A 12,893-nucleotide genomic window follows, 5' to 3' on the forward strand; every position below is an offset into this window, starting at 1 on the left:
TTTATTTATAAATCCCTCCTGTGGGCAGAGGGCAAGATATCAGCTTGAGAAAAAGGTATTACAAGATGCAAAAAACAGGACATTTTCAACTGTAGCCTGGACTGCCAAATAAATAGCACAATTAGTGAGAAAGTCTGTGACACATCAGTCTGCAGATTCCGCTGTAGGGGTGTTCAATCCAGCCACTGAACATGCCTCGTAGCCCTTCCTCCTCCAGACACCTTGGGACAGGCTGACAGCAACTGCTTTCTGACTGACACTGGCCTCGTCACTCAGTCCCCTCCTGTCAGGACACGACACCCACTTATTTTGCCTGCCTTAATGAATGAACACAATAGTTAAATAATGTCAGTTTATGTGTGAGCAGGACACACGTCATTTAGTTGGTGTATGCATGGTTGTGCATAGACGCAAACAGCCCAGTGTTTCGAAAAAGCAGGGTAGGCACTGTAAAAGTGCAGAAAACCACCTCTTTTAGGAACCAGTGGTTGTGCTGTATACGTAGCTCTGTTGTGAAACTCAACTGAACCAAGTGACTGCACCAGCCAAAAAGATCAAGCCCCACTGCACTAGAGGTTTGGGGAACAGGGACTCTGGTTCTTGACAGTGCTGCTCCTACCTGTCAGCTTGTGTGGAGAGCATAAGAACAGCCTTGGCAGCACTGGTCCCACACAGCAGGCTGCCTCCACGGAAGTCAAAAGCTCTGCCCTTGCTGCCTTCCTTGATAAGTTCCTGGATGGAAACTGGCTGAATGACAGGATTGCTGCTGAGGGTGGTCTCCTGCTCAGGGGTCAGTTCCTGAGGAGAGTCCCCAGACTCAGAGTCCAGATGCAGGCTGCTGGGGGCCTGCTGGGGCTGGGTGATGGTCAGAGCGGGCTGGGAAGCGCCATCGCTGAAGTGAGTGTGCTCGAGCATGCTGATGTACTCACACACCCTGAGAACAAACAGGAGAAGCTAAAGATGAAAAACAAACAAAAAATCCCCATGAAACAACTCCTCCTCCCCTGAATCACAGGGCTTGCTAAAAAAAAAAATGCTTGGGTCTGTACTCCATACTCTTACTTAGGGATGAGTCAGAAGCACAGTATAAGCAGCTGAGAGTTTTACTTCAAAGTTACATCACTGTAAGAAGCCAGGTTACATGGAAAGCCACTGTCAATTCACAGACACTGATTTCTACATGTGAACCAGATAAAACACACAAGACATTTTTCTCAGACTGCAAAACAGATCATCTCTGACTTTCAGACAGCATACAAATAATCTGTGTTCTTACATCCCTCTCACATGCCTAGATAGCAAATATTTTAGACACCAGCCCAGCAGCCTGAAAGGCCCATGTAGGTTCCTAGTTCTGCCACAATCTTCCAGCAACTTTGAGTTTCTAAGCTTTGATTTTGTCTCTGAACAGTGGTGGAAAAACAGTACTGTCTTTTCTCTTACAGATACTGACAGTTTATTCACTCTGCTACTTTTTATACAGCCTGGTCCCAGAGTACATAAAGCCCTTACTCTCAGTCTGTCCCTTTGGCAACAGAGTATAAATTCTGTTTCTGTTTTGGGAAAACTGTGAGTACCTGAACACGTGAGGCCAACAGTCCGGATTGTGGCTCCCCATTTCCAGGCCCACGTTGAGGACTGCATCCATACACAAAACGTGAGCGGTGTGTAGGCAGACTCCCTGCACTTTCCCCATCTGCTCCAGTTTCTGCTCGACTTTCTGTTTCACTGCAACATGAAAAATAAGAAGAACATTGTCTTCTCCGGCATTTAAACAAAGAGATGATGGTATATATTGTGGTAGCAAAGGTGTACAGCCTCAAAGACAGCTATAAAGGAATGGAGATTTTAGTCAAAAACACCCCCAGAGATTTCCATCTTTCCATGTTCACAAATAAAAATTCCTTCTGCTTAATTACATATGCATTAAAAAAAAAATCAATGTCAGATTGACACTCCTCCGTCCCCCTAGAGTCACATCTCGTTGCCCACAGAACAGACACAGCATTCCCATTGATATTACAAACTTCCCTGTGAAGCTGGCTAGATTTTTTTTAAAACAAAATCTTTTTGCTAAGGAAAAAAGTTTTTGTGGATTTCATATTTTTTCAATAAAAGAATTTCATCAAAAAACTTTTGATAATAGATACTCTTGTCAAGCAAAATTAATCCTGATCTTAACTACAACATTTGAATGTCATTCTTTTTCGTGACAATCTTTGAAAAGCTTAATTTTCATTCTGTATTAGAATGGAAATAAATTCTGAAGTTTTGCAAACTTTCATAAAACAGAACTGTTGGTGACGGGCCACCACTACTACCTCCTCTTTGCCTCAGTGTGGCCTGGCCAACTTGTTTCAGTTGTATGTAGCAGAACAGTCAAAAGCTATTTCATGTTCAGGCCTGCTCAGTTTTGCTTTCCCTACAGAGACACTGAATAAGAGTACCAAAGAGGGCCACTTCTGAAATGCTATGCTTTGTTACGGGTTTCTAGCTACTAGCAACCAGATGTTATCAGCCTCATTCTATGTACATCTTCATGCGATAACAAGAGACTTTACTAACTTCCACAGGGTTTGAAGTAGTGTTAGAGAGATGCTGAACTTTTCAGCTGATATACAGGTAACTTTTTTTTTCCATGTCAGCTTCGTTTAGCACAGTTCAGAAACAGTTTAAAGTATCTGATGATGACAAAAGACGATTGAGGATGCATACACAAGCCACAAATAGGGACAGAAGCTCAGTTTATATTATTGTCACACAACACATTTTAAAAAGTATTATTTTTCTGATGCTCTCTGGTTGCATTAGCATCATGAAGCTTAAAAAATGCACATTTTGAAAATGCAGTTGTCCTTACCTGCTGTTCAACCAATTTCAGTTCCATACAGAATTACAGTGATATAATACTAAGAACTGAGGAGTGTGAGACCTGTACTGAAGTCTCTAGACATCCACCCCATATGCCTACAAGTGAGTGATGCACAGAAGTGACTTTTTCCTCCTTTCTTCTATGTGTAGCTAGATACCTTTCAGTTGCACCTCTGTGGGCACAATGAGATAAGGTAGACCATTTAACCACATAACTACCTTGAGTTATAGCATCACTAGGCTCCTGGATTTCTTTTTCCTCTTTCTCTTCTTGGACACAGGAGGCAGCAGCCATTTGGGCAAGAGCAGATGCGCAGTTGGCAGCAACCCCTGTGAAGCAACAACACAACTACTGTTAAACCAGCTTTCCTCCCCAATCACGTGCAATCTCAGCAACAGGTGCCATCAAGTGAAAGATGGCTGGATGCGCCCATGCTGCGGAGTAAGTGTGCTCCACAAGAAGTCCTGCCATCCCAAGACAAGCACATGATGCTGCTTTTTTCCTTTCCCAAATTCCTCAAGGAAAGTTACCACCCTATCTTATAAGTCTGTCATGACATATCATGTGCAACAGTACCTAAAGCGCAGCTCAGTCGGGCTGCCTTCCTCAGTCCATCCAGGCTCACACAGATGGAGTCTTTCTCCTTCTGGTTCTGCTCCTTGGCTCCTTCTGCTCCCAGGATGAACGCCAGGCCTTTGGAGCTGCCTGCCATGCGGCCAGTCAGTGGTGTGGACAAGGTGTCGATCATGTTTTTCCAACAGCCAATTAAAAGGTATCGGGCAAAAGCAACTCCTGGGGTAAGAAATGTGTTACTACTTCTGGAAAATGACAAAACAGCAACTTTATCATCAGTGGAAAAAAACCCAAGTCCTAATTGTCCTCTGCATGCTGGACCATCCAATTAATGCATAGGATGCACTGATGTATTTCCCTCAACCTTTAAACCGCTGTTCTAAAACTCAATTTATCTAAATACATTTATGGTATATAGTAACTCACTGCAGTTACTTGTGCTTATAATACAATCTTAGTACCTGCAACAACCGAATCATCTGTCTTCCGGTTTTGGGAAAGAGGGGATTGTGCTGAAGCTGATGCCATCAATTGGCCACCAATTGCACTGCTTCCCAAGCCATCAATGTCTGCCAGAACAAAAACCAAACAAACAAAAAAAAAACAACAAAAAAAAAGGAGAGAAAAAACAAAACAAAACAAAAAAACAAAACAAAAGAAAAAAGAAAAGAAAAGAAAAAAATCCCAACGGATTACTAATCAACAAACAGACAGCACTTTTCCTTAGAAAGTATCTCCTACTGAGTCCTTGTTTAAGTAAGTTCTAGTGCTCCTGACTTCTTTGGTACACTTTTTAGTTATCTTTTCTGGCAGTCTTGTGAAACCTTGGTGCAGACATGAGCTGTGGCATCAGATGCTTTGCCCGGTATAACCAACTTTTTCTTGAAGAGGGGAAATAGCCCACTCCCAAACATCCTGGAACTTACATAGTCAGCAGAACTCTTGGCAAAGATTTCCTGTTTCCTGATTTCTTACAGTTCAGGACTTCTTGGATCCTTGAATCTCCAGGTTTCTGAGTATAGCCTTTCATATTTTGCCAAATCCTGTATCCAGATGTTTCCAGATTTCAGTTTGATCCCCCAGATGCAACAGTACGTTATGTCCAAACTGCAATTTTTTTAGTAAGCCTATGTGGGTTCATTCTCAACAAAAGAAACATAATTCTTTTCTCCAACCCAACAAAAGACCTACATGAGAATCTTTTACTGGTAAGGCTTAATTAGCCCTAGCTTCTCACAGGAGTTTCAATGTTGGCAACAGCAGGCTGATTTCTGCAGCTATTTTCTAGCAGCTGCTGTCAGTCTCTCTTCTCCACATACTTCAGGGCTGTTGTTTTTCCAAAGTCTTTCTCTCAGCTTCCCAACTACTTATCACTCCATCACTAAGACCAACACTGACCTCAATGCAATCAGTAAAAAAATTTCAGACTAGTGCCTTTTCATTACCAGTTAATGCCTTAGCTGAAGCTAGTGTTCTCCATGCATATCCTGCTTTAATTATCTCCTTGTAATCATAAAGTAAACAACATTCAGGCAGACAAAGCATTTTGAATCAATATAGCACTACAGGCATCCATCTGCCTTTCAGCAGATCCCATCTGATTCTTCCCTCAAAGGAAGGTAAAGATTGTTTCAAAGCATTTTTCACGGATGCTCCAGGCTTTCAGCTTCTCAGTAGCACCCTTTGGCATATCCCTGGCATAGCACAAATCTGAACCAATGGGAGTCCAATCAGTGGAAGGTTTCCAGGATCAACCTCCACTATTTATATTTGTATTCCACCACAGGCATAATGAAACGGCTTTGCTATGATATCAAGAAAGCAGCAGCCTAACCACTATCACTAACAGATACCACATTTGCCAGAACTGAAGCTGAGAGAATTAAATGATGTTTTTTCCTTGTTGCAAAATAGGTACATCTCTCAAGTGCCAGTGTGAAATGGGAGTCAAAGTTTTGTTTTATTTATTTCAGACAATTTGCTGGTCAACACAATACTGTGAACATTACATATCTATGCCAAACCACATTTTTCAAAAGAATACATTATTTAAATTAAACATTTTATCTAATCTACTGGAATGTACTTCCCTCTTCAAAATATGCTCCCCAATAGGCACATAGTGACAAAAAACTTTGACGAAAGAAAGAAAGAACGAACCATACTTTTAAAAATCCATCAAATTCTGGCCAGCTTTCTTCTGTAGTCATCTGACCAGAATATGTAAAATTCCCCTCCACACATACATTTTAATGTATACTTGGGCAGCTTTTAAAAACTGCATCTTTCTCAAAGACAGCAGCACTGCTGAGGGCATGCTGTGGAACTCAAAAGCTACAGAACACATCTTAATTTTGTGTAAACTGAAATAGTTCAGCTGAGTTCAGCGAGTCACTTAGCATATAAATGACTAGAGAGGGAAGTGCTAGCCTAGAGCAGTGTGCTTCAGCCATGTCCATTATGTGTTCCCTATAAACATCAGGGTCCTACACTGCAAATCATTTAAAATACAGTATGCCTAAAGGCAACTAAAATTTGTATCTTTACAGATAGGTTTTTAGGAGTATAGGTAAGTTAATGAATCCAAAACCATCAAAGGAGGTATATTATTTCCTGAAATGCCTGAAGTCCATCTGTACCTCCCAAGGTTTGGGGCAGCACTCTTTCTGATTTAGTGACAGAGCTATTTTGGCCATACCCTGATCATTCACCTCAATTAGCAAGCGTTTCTCCATGGCGGATACGGAAGAAGTTCTGCTCAATTTGGACCCTGATTTAAGTGTGACTTTGGGACTCTGCTATAACAAAGATAAGAACATATGCATCATGCAAACAGGATATTTCAGTCTATTCAGCTTTTGGACACACTGGCCATAGAGAATCAAGACTACTATTAAGTTTCAGAAGGTTTGTACCCAGGCTTCAAAGGGTTTCTGTCCAATCCAGAACAAACCTCCCACAATTAAAATTGATTCCTTCTTCACTAGTAGTTCAGTGAAACACCACATGCTGCATGATGACATGCTTTTCTGTATGTAATGGAGTCAAAAAGCATGTTATCATAGCCTGTTTTAGAGGCATGCATTTGGAAGTTAGTCTTGCCACTACAACATGGTACTGACCAGTCAGCATGGTTATAAGTGGAAGGCTGTGCTCTTCAGGGCTTCCCCAGTATCCAGCTTCCCCCAGCATGTTTCTTTCCAATACCTGGTGGTACAGTTCTTCAACCCACGTCTGGGAAAACACCATCAACACTCCACTGGACTGGACCTGCTTCATGAACTCCTTCTGCAGAGAAGCAAAAAAACTAGATATAAGAAGCTAGTAAGTCTTACAGCGTAAGCCTCAGCCTACAGATTCACTCCTGAGCCTAAGGAAGAGCAGCAGTGCAAGAACAAGAATTAGCTTAGGATCACAATGTGTATATATGGTGAAGAATGAAATGAACAAAGGAGTTTTCCTTTCTCTTTTCAGAGCTCATGCAAGATGCTAATCTGAATGACAGTTTTTGCACAGTGACAATGGGACACCTTTATCTCTATTTCCAGAAACTGGGGGTAGGATCTTAGCTCCAACAAAAAGAATTGGTAGCACCTAACTGTTTTCTGTTTAGTAATTAAGCCCTCCGGCAGAATGCTCAGATGAACTGGGGTCCAGTGAAATAGCCGAACTATTTTCGACAATAGTTAGTTTATGCTCAGATCTGTTGCACACACTGCCAACCCTAGAGAAGATTTTGAGTTACAGATTCACTCTTATAGTTGCTTAAGAGCATGTTGGAACTGATGATGATGTTAAAAACCAATTGTTTTTGGTATGTGCTAGAAACTGAATTCTTGTATATGAGAAACTCAGCAGTGATGATACATTTTGGCAGATTGTTTTTCTTATGTTCTTGACTTTTTTGTTCCACAGTGTATCATCAACTTTTATTTCAAGGAAACCTTTGATATTACTCATCTTGGGCAATTTAGTTGAAGAGCTCAGCTTCAATTTTTGTAACTGCTGCAGCCTGCAAAAAAAAATTTTTTTTAAAGCCCAAGTAGTTGAGAAATTCCAGGTGCTACAAAACTCATCAATTCATATGACTAAACCATAATTATTTTTCATTCAGATTCTACTAAAACTTCTCATGTCTTCTTCATCTCTATAAAGACAAACCGAGATTAAGCAAGGAATTTGTCATTATGCTCCAAAGTGGTTGCAAGATGAAGGTATGTTGCTTTGGTAACATGTGCCCTAAGAATACTTCCTGCATCAACTGATACAAATAAGGATTTATTTTGAAGATGTAATACCCATCTGAATGACTACTATCATACTGATGATGAGTAAGCAGTATTCATTCTTCCCTGAACTACAGGGGAGCTATGTAATTCAGATGCATGATATTTATTATGCAAGATTCATAAGCAGCTTTGAGAATGTTTCATTTGCAATTATTATTTCTCCACTTAATGAGGCGCATGTAGGACATTTATGTGTGGGTGTTTTATCTGAAAGAAAGCAAAACATTTTTTTTTAAAACAGTTTTCCTGTATTCCCCAACTCACCAGCAACACAGGCGCTTGGGCAGGCTTCTTTCTGTAGTAATCCGAGTTAGACAATTTTAGGTTGAGCAGCAGAGTGTAATGTGAGACCATGTAGAGACTGTCTGCATTCATCAGCGTCTGGAAGCTGAAATTTGGGTTTCCCTCAAATCCTGGTGAGTGCATCATACCTAACAAAAACACAGTGTGAGCTTTCACATTTTACACGGATATTTCCTGGAAAAAAAGAAATCAGAAACTAACCCTAGCATTTCAGCAGCAACAGATTGCTAGAATAGTTAACATATCGTTAATCAAAGTGACTCTATTAAATGTATTGGAATAGGGAAGAGAAAAATAAATAGTCCGTTTAGAATGCAGTGCTGCAAGGCAGAATGAACACTCCATCCACAGTCCAGCAAAGCAACATGATTAATTTTAAATACACATGGAGTTGCAGGATTCAGTGGGATGACTGCCAGGCTTAAAACAAAGGGCAGGATGCATCTGTGATGCTAACTGTGAAGCTGAGAATAGGCAGAGGCAAAGCCCGTGTACTTATGTGAAGCAGAGCATATAGTGCACCAGATGGTGCTAGAGAGGGACACAGGCCTTTTAATCTCCCAGTAAATCATTGCTGGATGGGGACTGGAGTGCTCAGCACCTTGCAGGATCAGGCTCTGACCACCATTAGGTGATAGCCTAGACTTATGTGGACAAATATTTGGTGTCAAACTGGCTGGAACTTTTTACAAGTCCGAGCCCTGTTTAGTTCATGCAAGTCCTGCTTTGTAGATATGCTGAGCACTCACAGCTCTGGCAGACCCACATTGCCTCTGTAAGTGCTCAGTACTCCTAAAAATACTGTTTGTAGGAAAATAGCCCCTACAGCCATGCTTAATGGCATGATCCCTTCTTCCCAGGTAAATCAAATCGCATATACAATTCTCTGAGTTAGCTGACCTACTGGTAGAAACACATAAATCAAGTAGGAGCAATACTGAACCCCTGTAGTTTAAGCCATAAAAAATAGAAAAAAACAGAAATATTCAAAAACCCCCATGACCCACAATATTTCAGGGTTGTCACATGAACTGTGAAATAAATTTACAGAACATCAATTAAGGAAGATTAAGGAGTAAGATTTATCACAAAGGTACATTTGAAATAAAACAAAAAACCAGCTTCTAAGGTTAGTTACATGATAAAGTAAAGCTGTGTCAATTGTTAACGGCTGAAGTGGTTTCTTGTGAATATATTCCTCCCACCATAAAGCTCATGCCTGTTCTTAGACAAAATACAGCAAATCATTAACATTAAAAAAAAAAAAAAAAAGCCACACACAGAAAAAAAAACAAATGTTTTTCTTGCCTCGTGAGGGTTTGAAAGCTCTGTGCTGCTGCCTTCTCGGACTTTCCATTGACGTCACTTTGGGGGCGTGGATAAGGTGAATAACTGTTTGAGGGCGATTTAGAAAGAGAGTAACTGTTCCAGGGTGGGTCTAAAAAATGCATAACTGTTCAAGGGAGCTACCTGTGCGGAAGAGGGGTGATAGGGCTGGCCACACTTTATAGCCACGTGGAGTTCCATATGTTTGTGGTAGATTTTCTCGTGGTGAATGATAGCAGAAAATCTTCACCTCTTTTCAAAACCTCAACCATAACTTAACATGTAAGCCTACGTCTTACTAAGTCACTGGTCCAGTGACTCCATCACGGAAGGTAATGATATAACTTAACATTTTGCTGGATAGAGATCATGATATTCAGAATATCTGATACCTAGAACATATTGATTTGAGGCCTGATATCTCTTGAAGTACCACCTCAGGAACTAGAATGGACTAGAGGAATAAAAAACCCAGGGCAGAGAGATATTTAAGGAAATGTGGATCAAAAACAAACAAAAAAAACCCCCAAAACCTTAATTTTGTATTTAAAATATTAGAAAATTGTGCAATATCCTCTACAATACTATTGCAATTAAAAAGCAAGTTTTACAATTGCATGTAGAAGTGGCTACTAGCATATTCAAATTGAGTGTGCATTTGATCACTCAAAAGCATTTGGAAAAACCTGGTCTCTAATTTTGTCTAAAATATGAGAAAAAAACAATTTCCTCCAAGTATATTTGACAGATGCTCAGCTCTCAAAAAGCAGAAAAGTAGCTAACGTGTAAACTTACATTAATGCTTATCAACATAAAAGCCTTGCCACCAAAGGATATGGAGAAAGAAATTGAAAAAGGTACTAAAAATGTTTGCTATGACCATTCACACAATGGCAGGCAATTGTTAGAACTAACTCCTTGGTACTGTAATTCATGAGAATAACTATTCCTGCATTAAGTGAATACTGGTTACCAACTTTAATCATAAAAATCTGCTAACTGTAAAGAAAAATGAGGTTAGCATACTGTCTTAATGGAAACAACAGTTCACTTACATTGGCAAGGTCAAAGATGATCTGTGTAAACTACAAACTTAATGCAGATGATAAAATTGAGACTTTTTAGATAACTCAGTAATTTTTAGATAAAACACCACATTCCTGTGTCCTAAGGATTTTTTTGGCATTATTTTTATCCAGCAACAAGTAAGGAGGAACTTTCTGAGGAAAAATTAAAACTTTAGTTAGGAAGATAGCTTTTTTTTTTCTTTTTTTTACTCTTTTTTTTTAAATCAACTGACTTGCAAGATCTTACTTTCCTGTAACTCTAGGTAGCTGACTTCATTTTTTTTTTTCCTCTCCAAATATCATCTGAGAACCATGCTGATATTCTTGCGCCAGGGCCTCAAATTCCTGCCTCCTTTCACTGTTTTTCAATCCTATGGATACATAATAGTGTTACAAGACTATTTAAGAACCTAGATTGTAAGAAAGACTATGAAATTGTAGGCTAATGTATTTTCCCCACGGAAAATGCCAGAAAAATTGTCAAAACAAAGCATTTATATGAGGAATCTCAGCAGAAACACAAAGATAATTTTTCTGTATTGGCTCATCTCAGATATCCATTTGTTTCTTTTCTTGACTAAGTTCTTAACTGATACTCATATCTCCAAGTGTATTTTTCAGGAATGATGCATGAATAGATGTTATAGATACTAGAAGTAGGCCCAGTTCCTTTAACACAGTTAATTAATGTCCTGAATTTTTGGTGTTAATGAAGCAGTCCTGAAGTAAGCTCTTAATGTCCCTTACACCAGCAAAACACCGGTGTTTCAGAAAGTCTCCAGGGGAAGTTCTTACCCTCAGACACATGTATTTCAACTTTATCAGGTGTCTCTCTACAAGTCTTCAGACTCTCTCACCTATGTAGGAACACAAGTTCTTACCTCAGGAGGACTCATGGACTTTTGTTTAATATCGGAGGTACAAGTTATGAGACTTTTTTAGCTGGACTGGATCCCATCATACGTATCCAGTTGAAACATGAACTGCCTAGATCTTGTAAGGATACAAAAATCACATCTCAGTAAGAGCTGTATCACTAGGAAAATACTAGGACACAATCTTCCAGACTATTATAATAGAGTAAGTTGCTGCCATATTTTTGCATGATTTCTTACTGATTGACATCTTCTAAAAATATCTGACCAAATCAGATTGGAAACATCGTGCACATTCTCAAGTACAGAGTTAACCACAGAAACGGCTTTCTTAGAAATGTGAAGGCTCACTCCTCAACTCAATAACTTAAGTTCAAGATTGTGTACCTTTTTAAAAGAGACACAAAATCAAAAATTTGGGGCTTCTGGAGAAATTGAGTTATATCCTTCCACCTTTCTCCTTGTATTAATCTTATTATTGTAACAGCCCCTTTTAGCCTTAAGATCTAGAAATCCAACACTGTAAAACATGCTAAAAAGACTTCATATGCAAAAGGCTAAGATAAAAGAAATAGTACGTTTATCTATGTATGAGAGAACAGGCACACAAAAAATTAGACCTAGAATTCTAGTCCTAATCTTTTGTTAAAACCTCAAGATCATTCTTTCTTTTTCAAAAAAAAAAAAACTTCCTCTGCGAGAGGTAGGATGCTTTTGAGAGCCTACTTTAGGAATCTAATTAATACTAAAATCTTCTTTAAGAAATCTCCTTTCTGTGATATGAAAAGGCCACTCTGTTTCTTGAGAACACTGTTTAACATCTTCCTGAATTAGGGCTTATTTGGGCAGCATTTAAACTACGAATATCAGAAGAATCAGTCTACGTGTGTGGTGTTAGGACATTTATGCAGCTTTCATATCTAAATTATGCTGTATGATGACAGGAGGCATCCTTTCTGACTCTGTATGATTTTAATGTGTGTGGTGAGAGAGCACAAAATGAATGAAGCAATGAAAATGAGTGATGGGAAAGGCAATTGTGGTGAATTAAGTTAAAGAAACAGAGAAATACATTTCATGAGCATTTTCACCTTGGACATTGTCAGGAAAACAGAGTCCTTCTATAAATATATATATATACTTGTATACATTTTAAATATGCTATCAACAGGACAAACTAGCTTTCAATTACTTCTTTTTTGTTCAGTTGACCAAGTCAAGATCCCAAAGATCTGAGAGAATTGTAAGTATTTAAACCCTTAAAAATGTGGGATCGTTAACTCTTTTCCACTTGGTCTGAGTTTTGAACTTGAGATTTCCTGTCATGATAGTTAGCAATATAGAAATGAACGAAAAGGAGTGGAGTCCTTCCTCTTTTCTTATCCTTTCAAGAGTTTATAGCTGTGGGATTATTTTTGGTCATCTTTGCAAGGCTTGGCATTACTAATAGTAAAGTACTAAGCTACCTGAACCTCTTTTAAAACAGTTGATGCCAACCCCTCCCGAGTCTTCACACTGGGAGGTGACCTCAGCCCGTCCTTAATGACAGGACATGCAAAACTTCTCAAAAGAGCTTCACAAACCTATG

General features: G+C 39.3%; 1 protein-coding gene across 1 annotated transcript in view; it reads right to left on the reverse strand.

Moving 5' to 3' along the window:
• The window catches only part of ARFGEF3 (ARFGEF family member 3), a 100,964-nt gene that overhangs the window by 31,042 nt on the left and 57,029 nt on the right, over positions 1 to 12,893 (reverse strand). The window contains exons 13-19 of the mRNA XM_062572483.1: positions 7,999 to 8,165; positions 6,568 to 6,733; positions 3,907 to 4,014; positions 3,449 to 3,664; positions 3,091 to 3,201; positions 1,578 to 1,728; positions 620 to 934 (exon numbers count right to left, since the gene is read on the reverse strand). Of these exons, the coding sequence (XP_062428467.1) occupies positions 620 to 934; positions 1,578 to 1,728; positions 3,091 to 3,201; positions 3,449 to 3,664; positions 3,907 to 4,014; positions 6,568 to 6,733; positions 7,999 to 8,165 (1,234 nt within the window). The remainder of the gene's footprint in view (positions 1 to 619; positions 935 to 1,577; positions 1,729 to 3,090; positions 3,202 to 3,448; positions 3,665 to 3,906; positions 4,015 to 6,567; positions 6,734 to 7,998; positions 8,166 to 12,893) is intronic.

The sequence above is a fragment of the Rhea pennata genome, chromosome 3 (assembly GCF_028389875.1).
Source record: "Rhea pennata isolate bPtePen1 chromosome 3, bPtePen1.pri, whole genome shotgun sequence".
In the NCBI taxonomy this organism is placed as follows: Eukaryota; Metazoa; Chordata; class Aves; order Rheiformes; family Rheidae; genus Rhea; species Rhea pennata.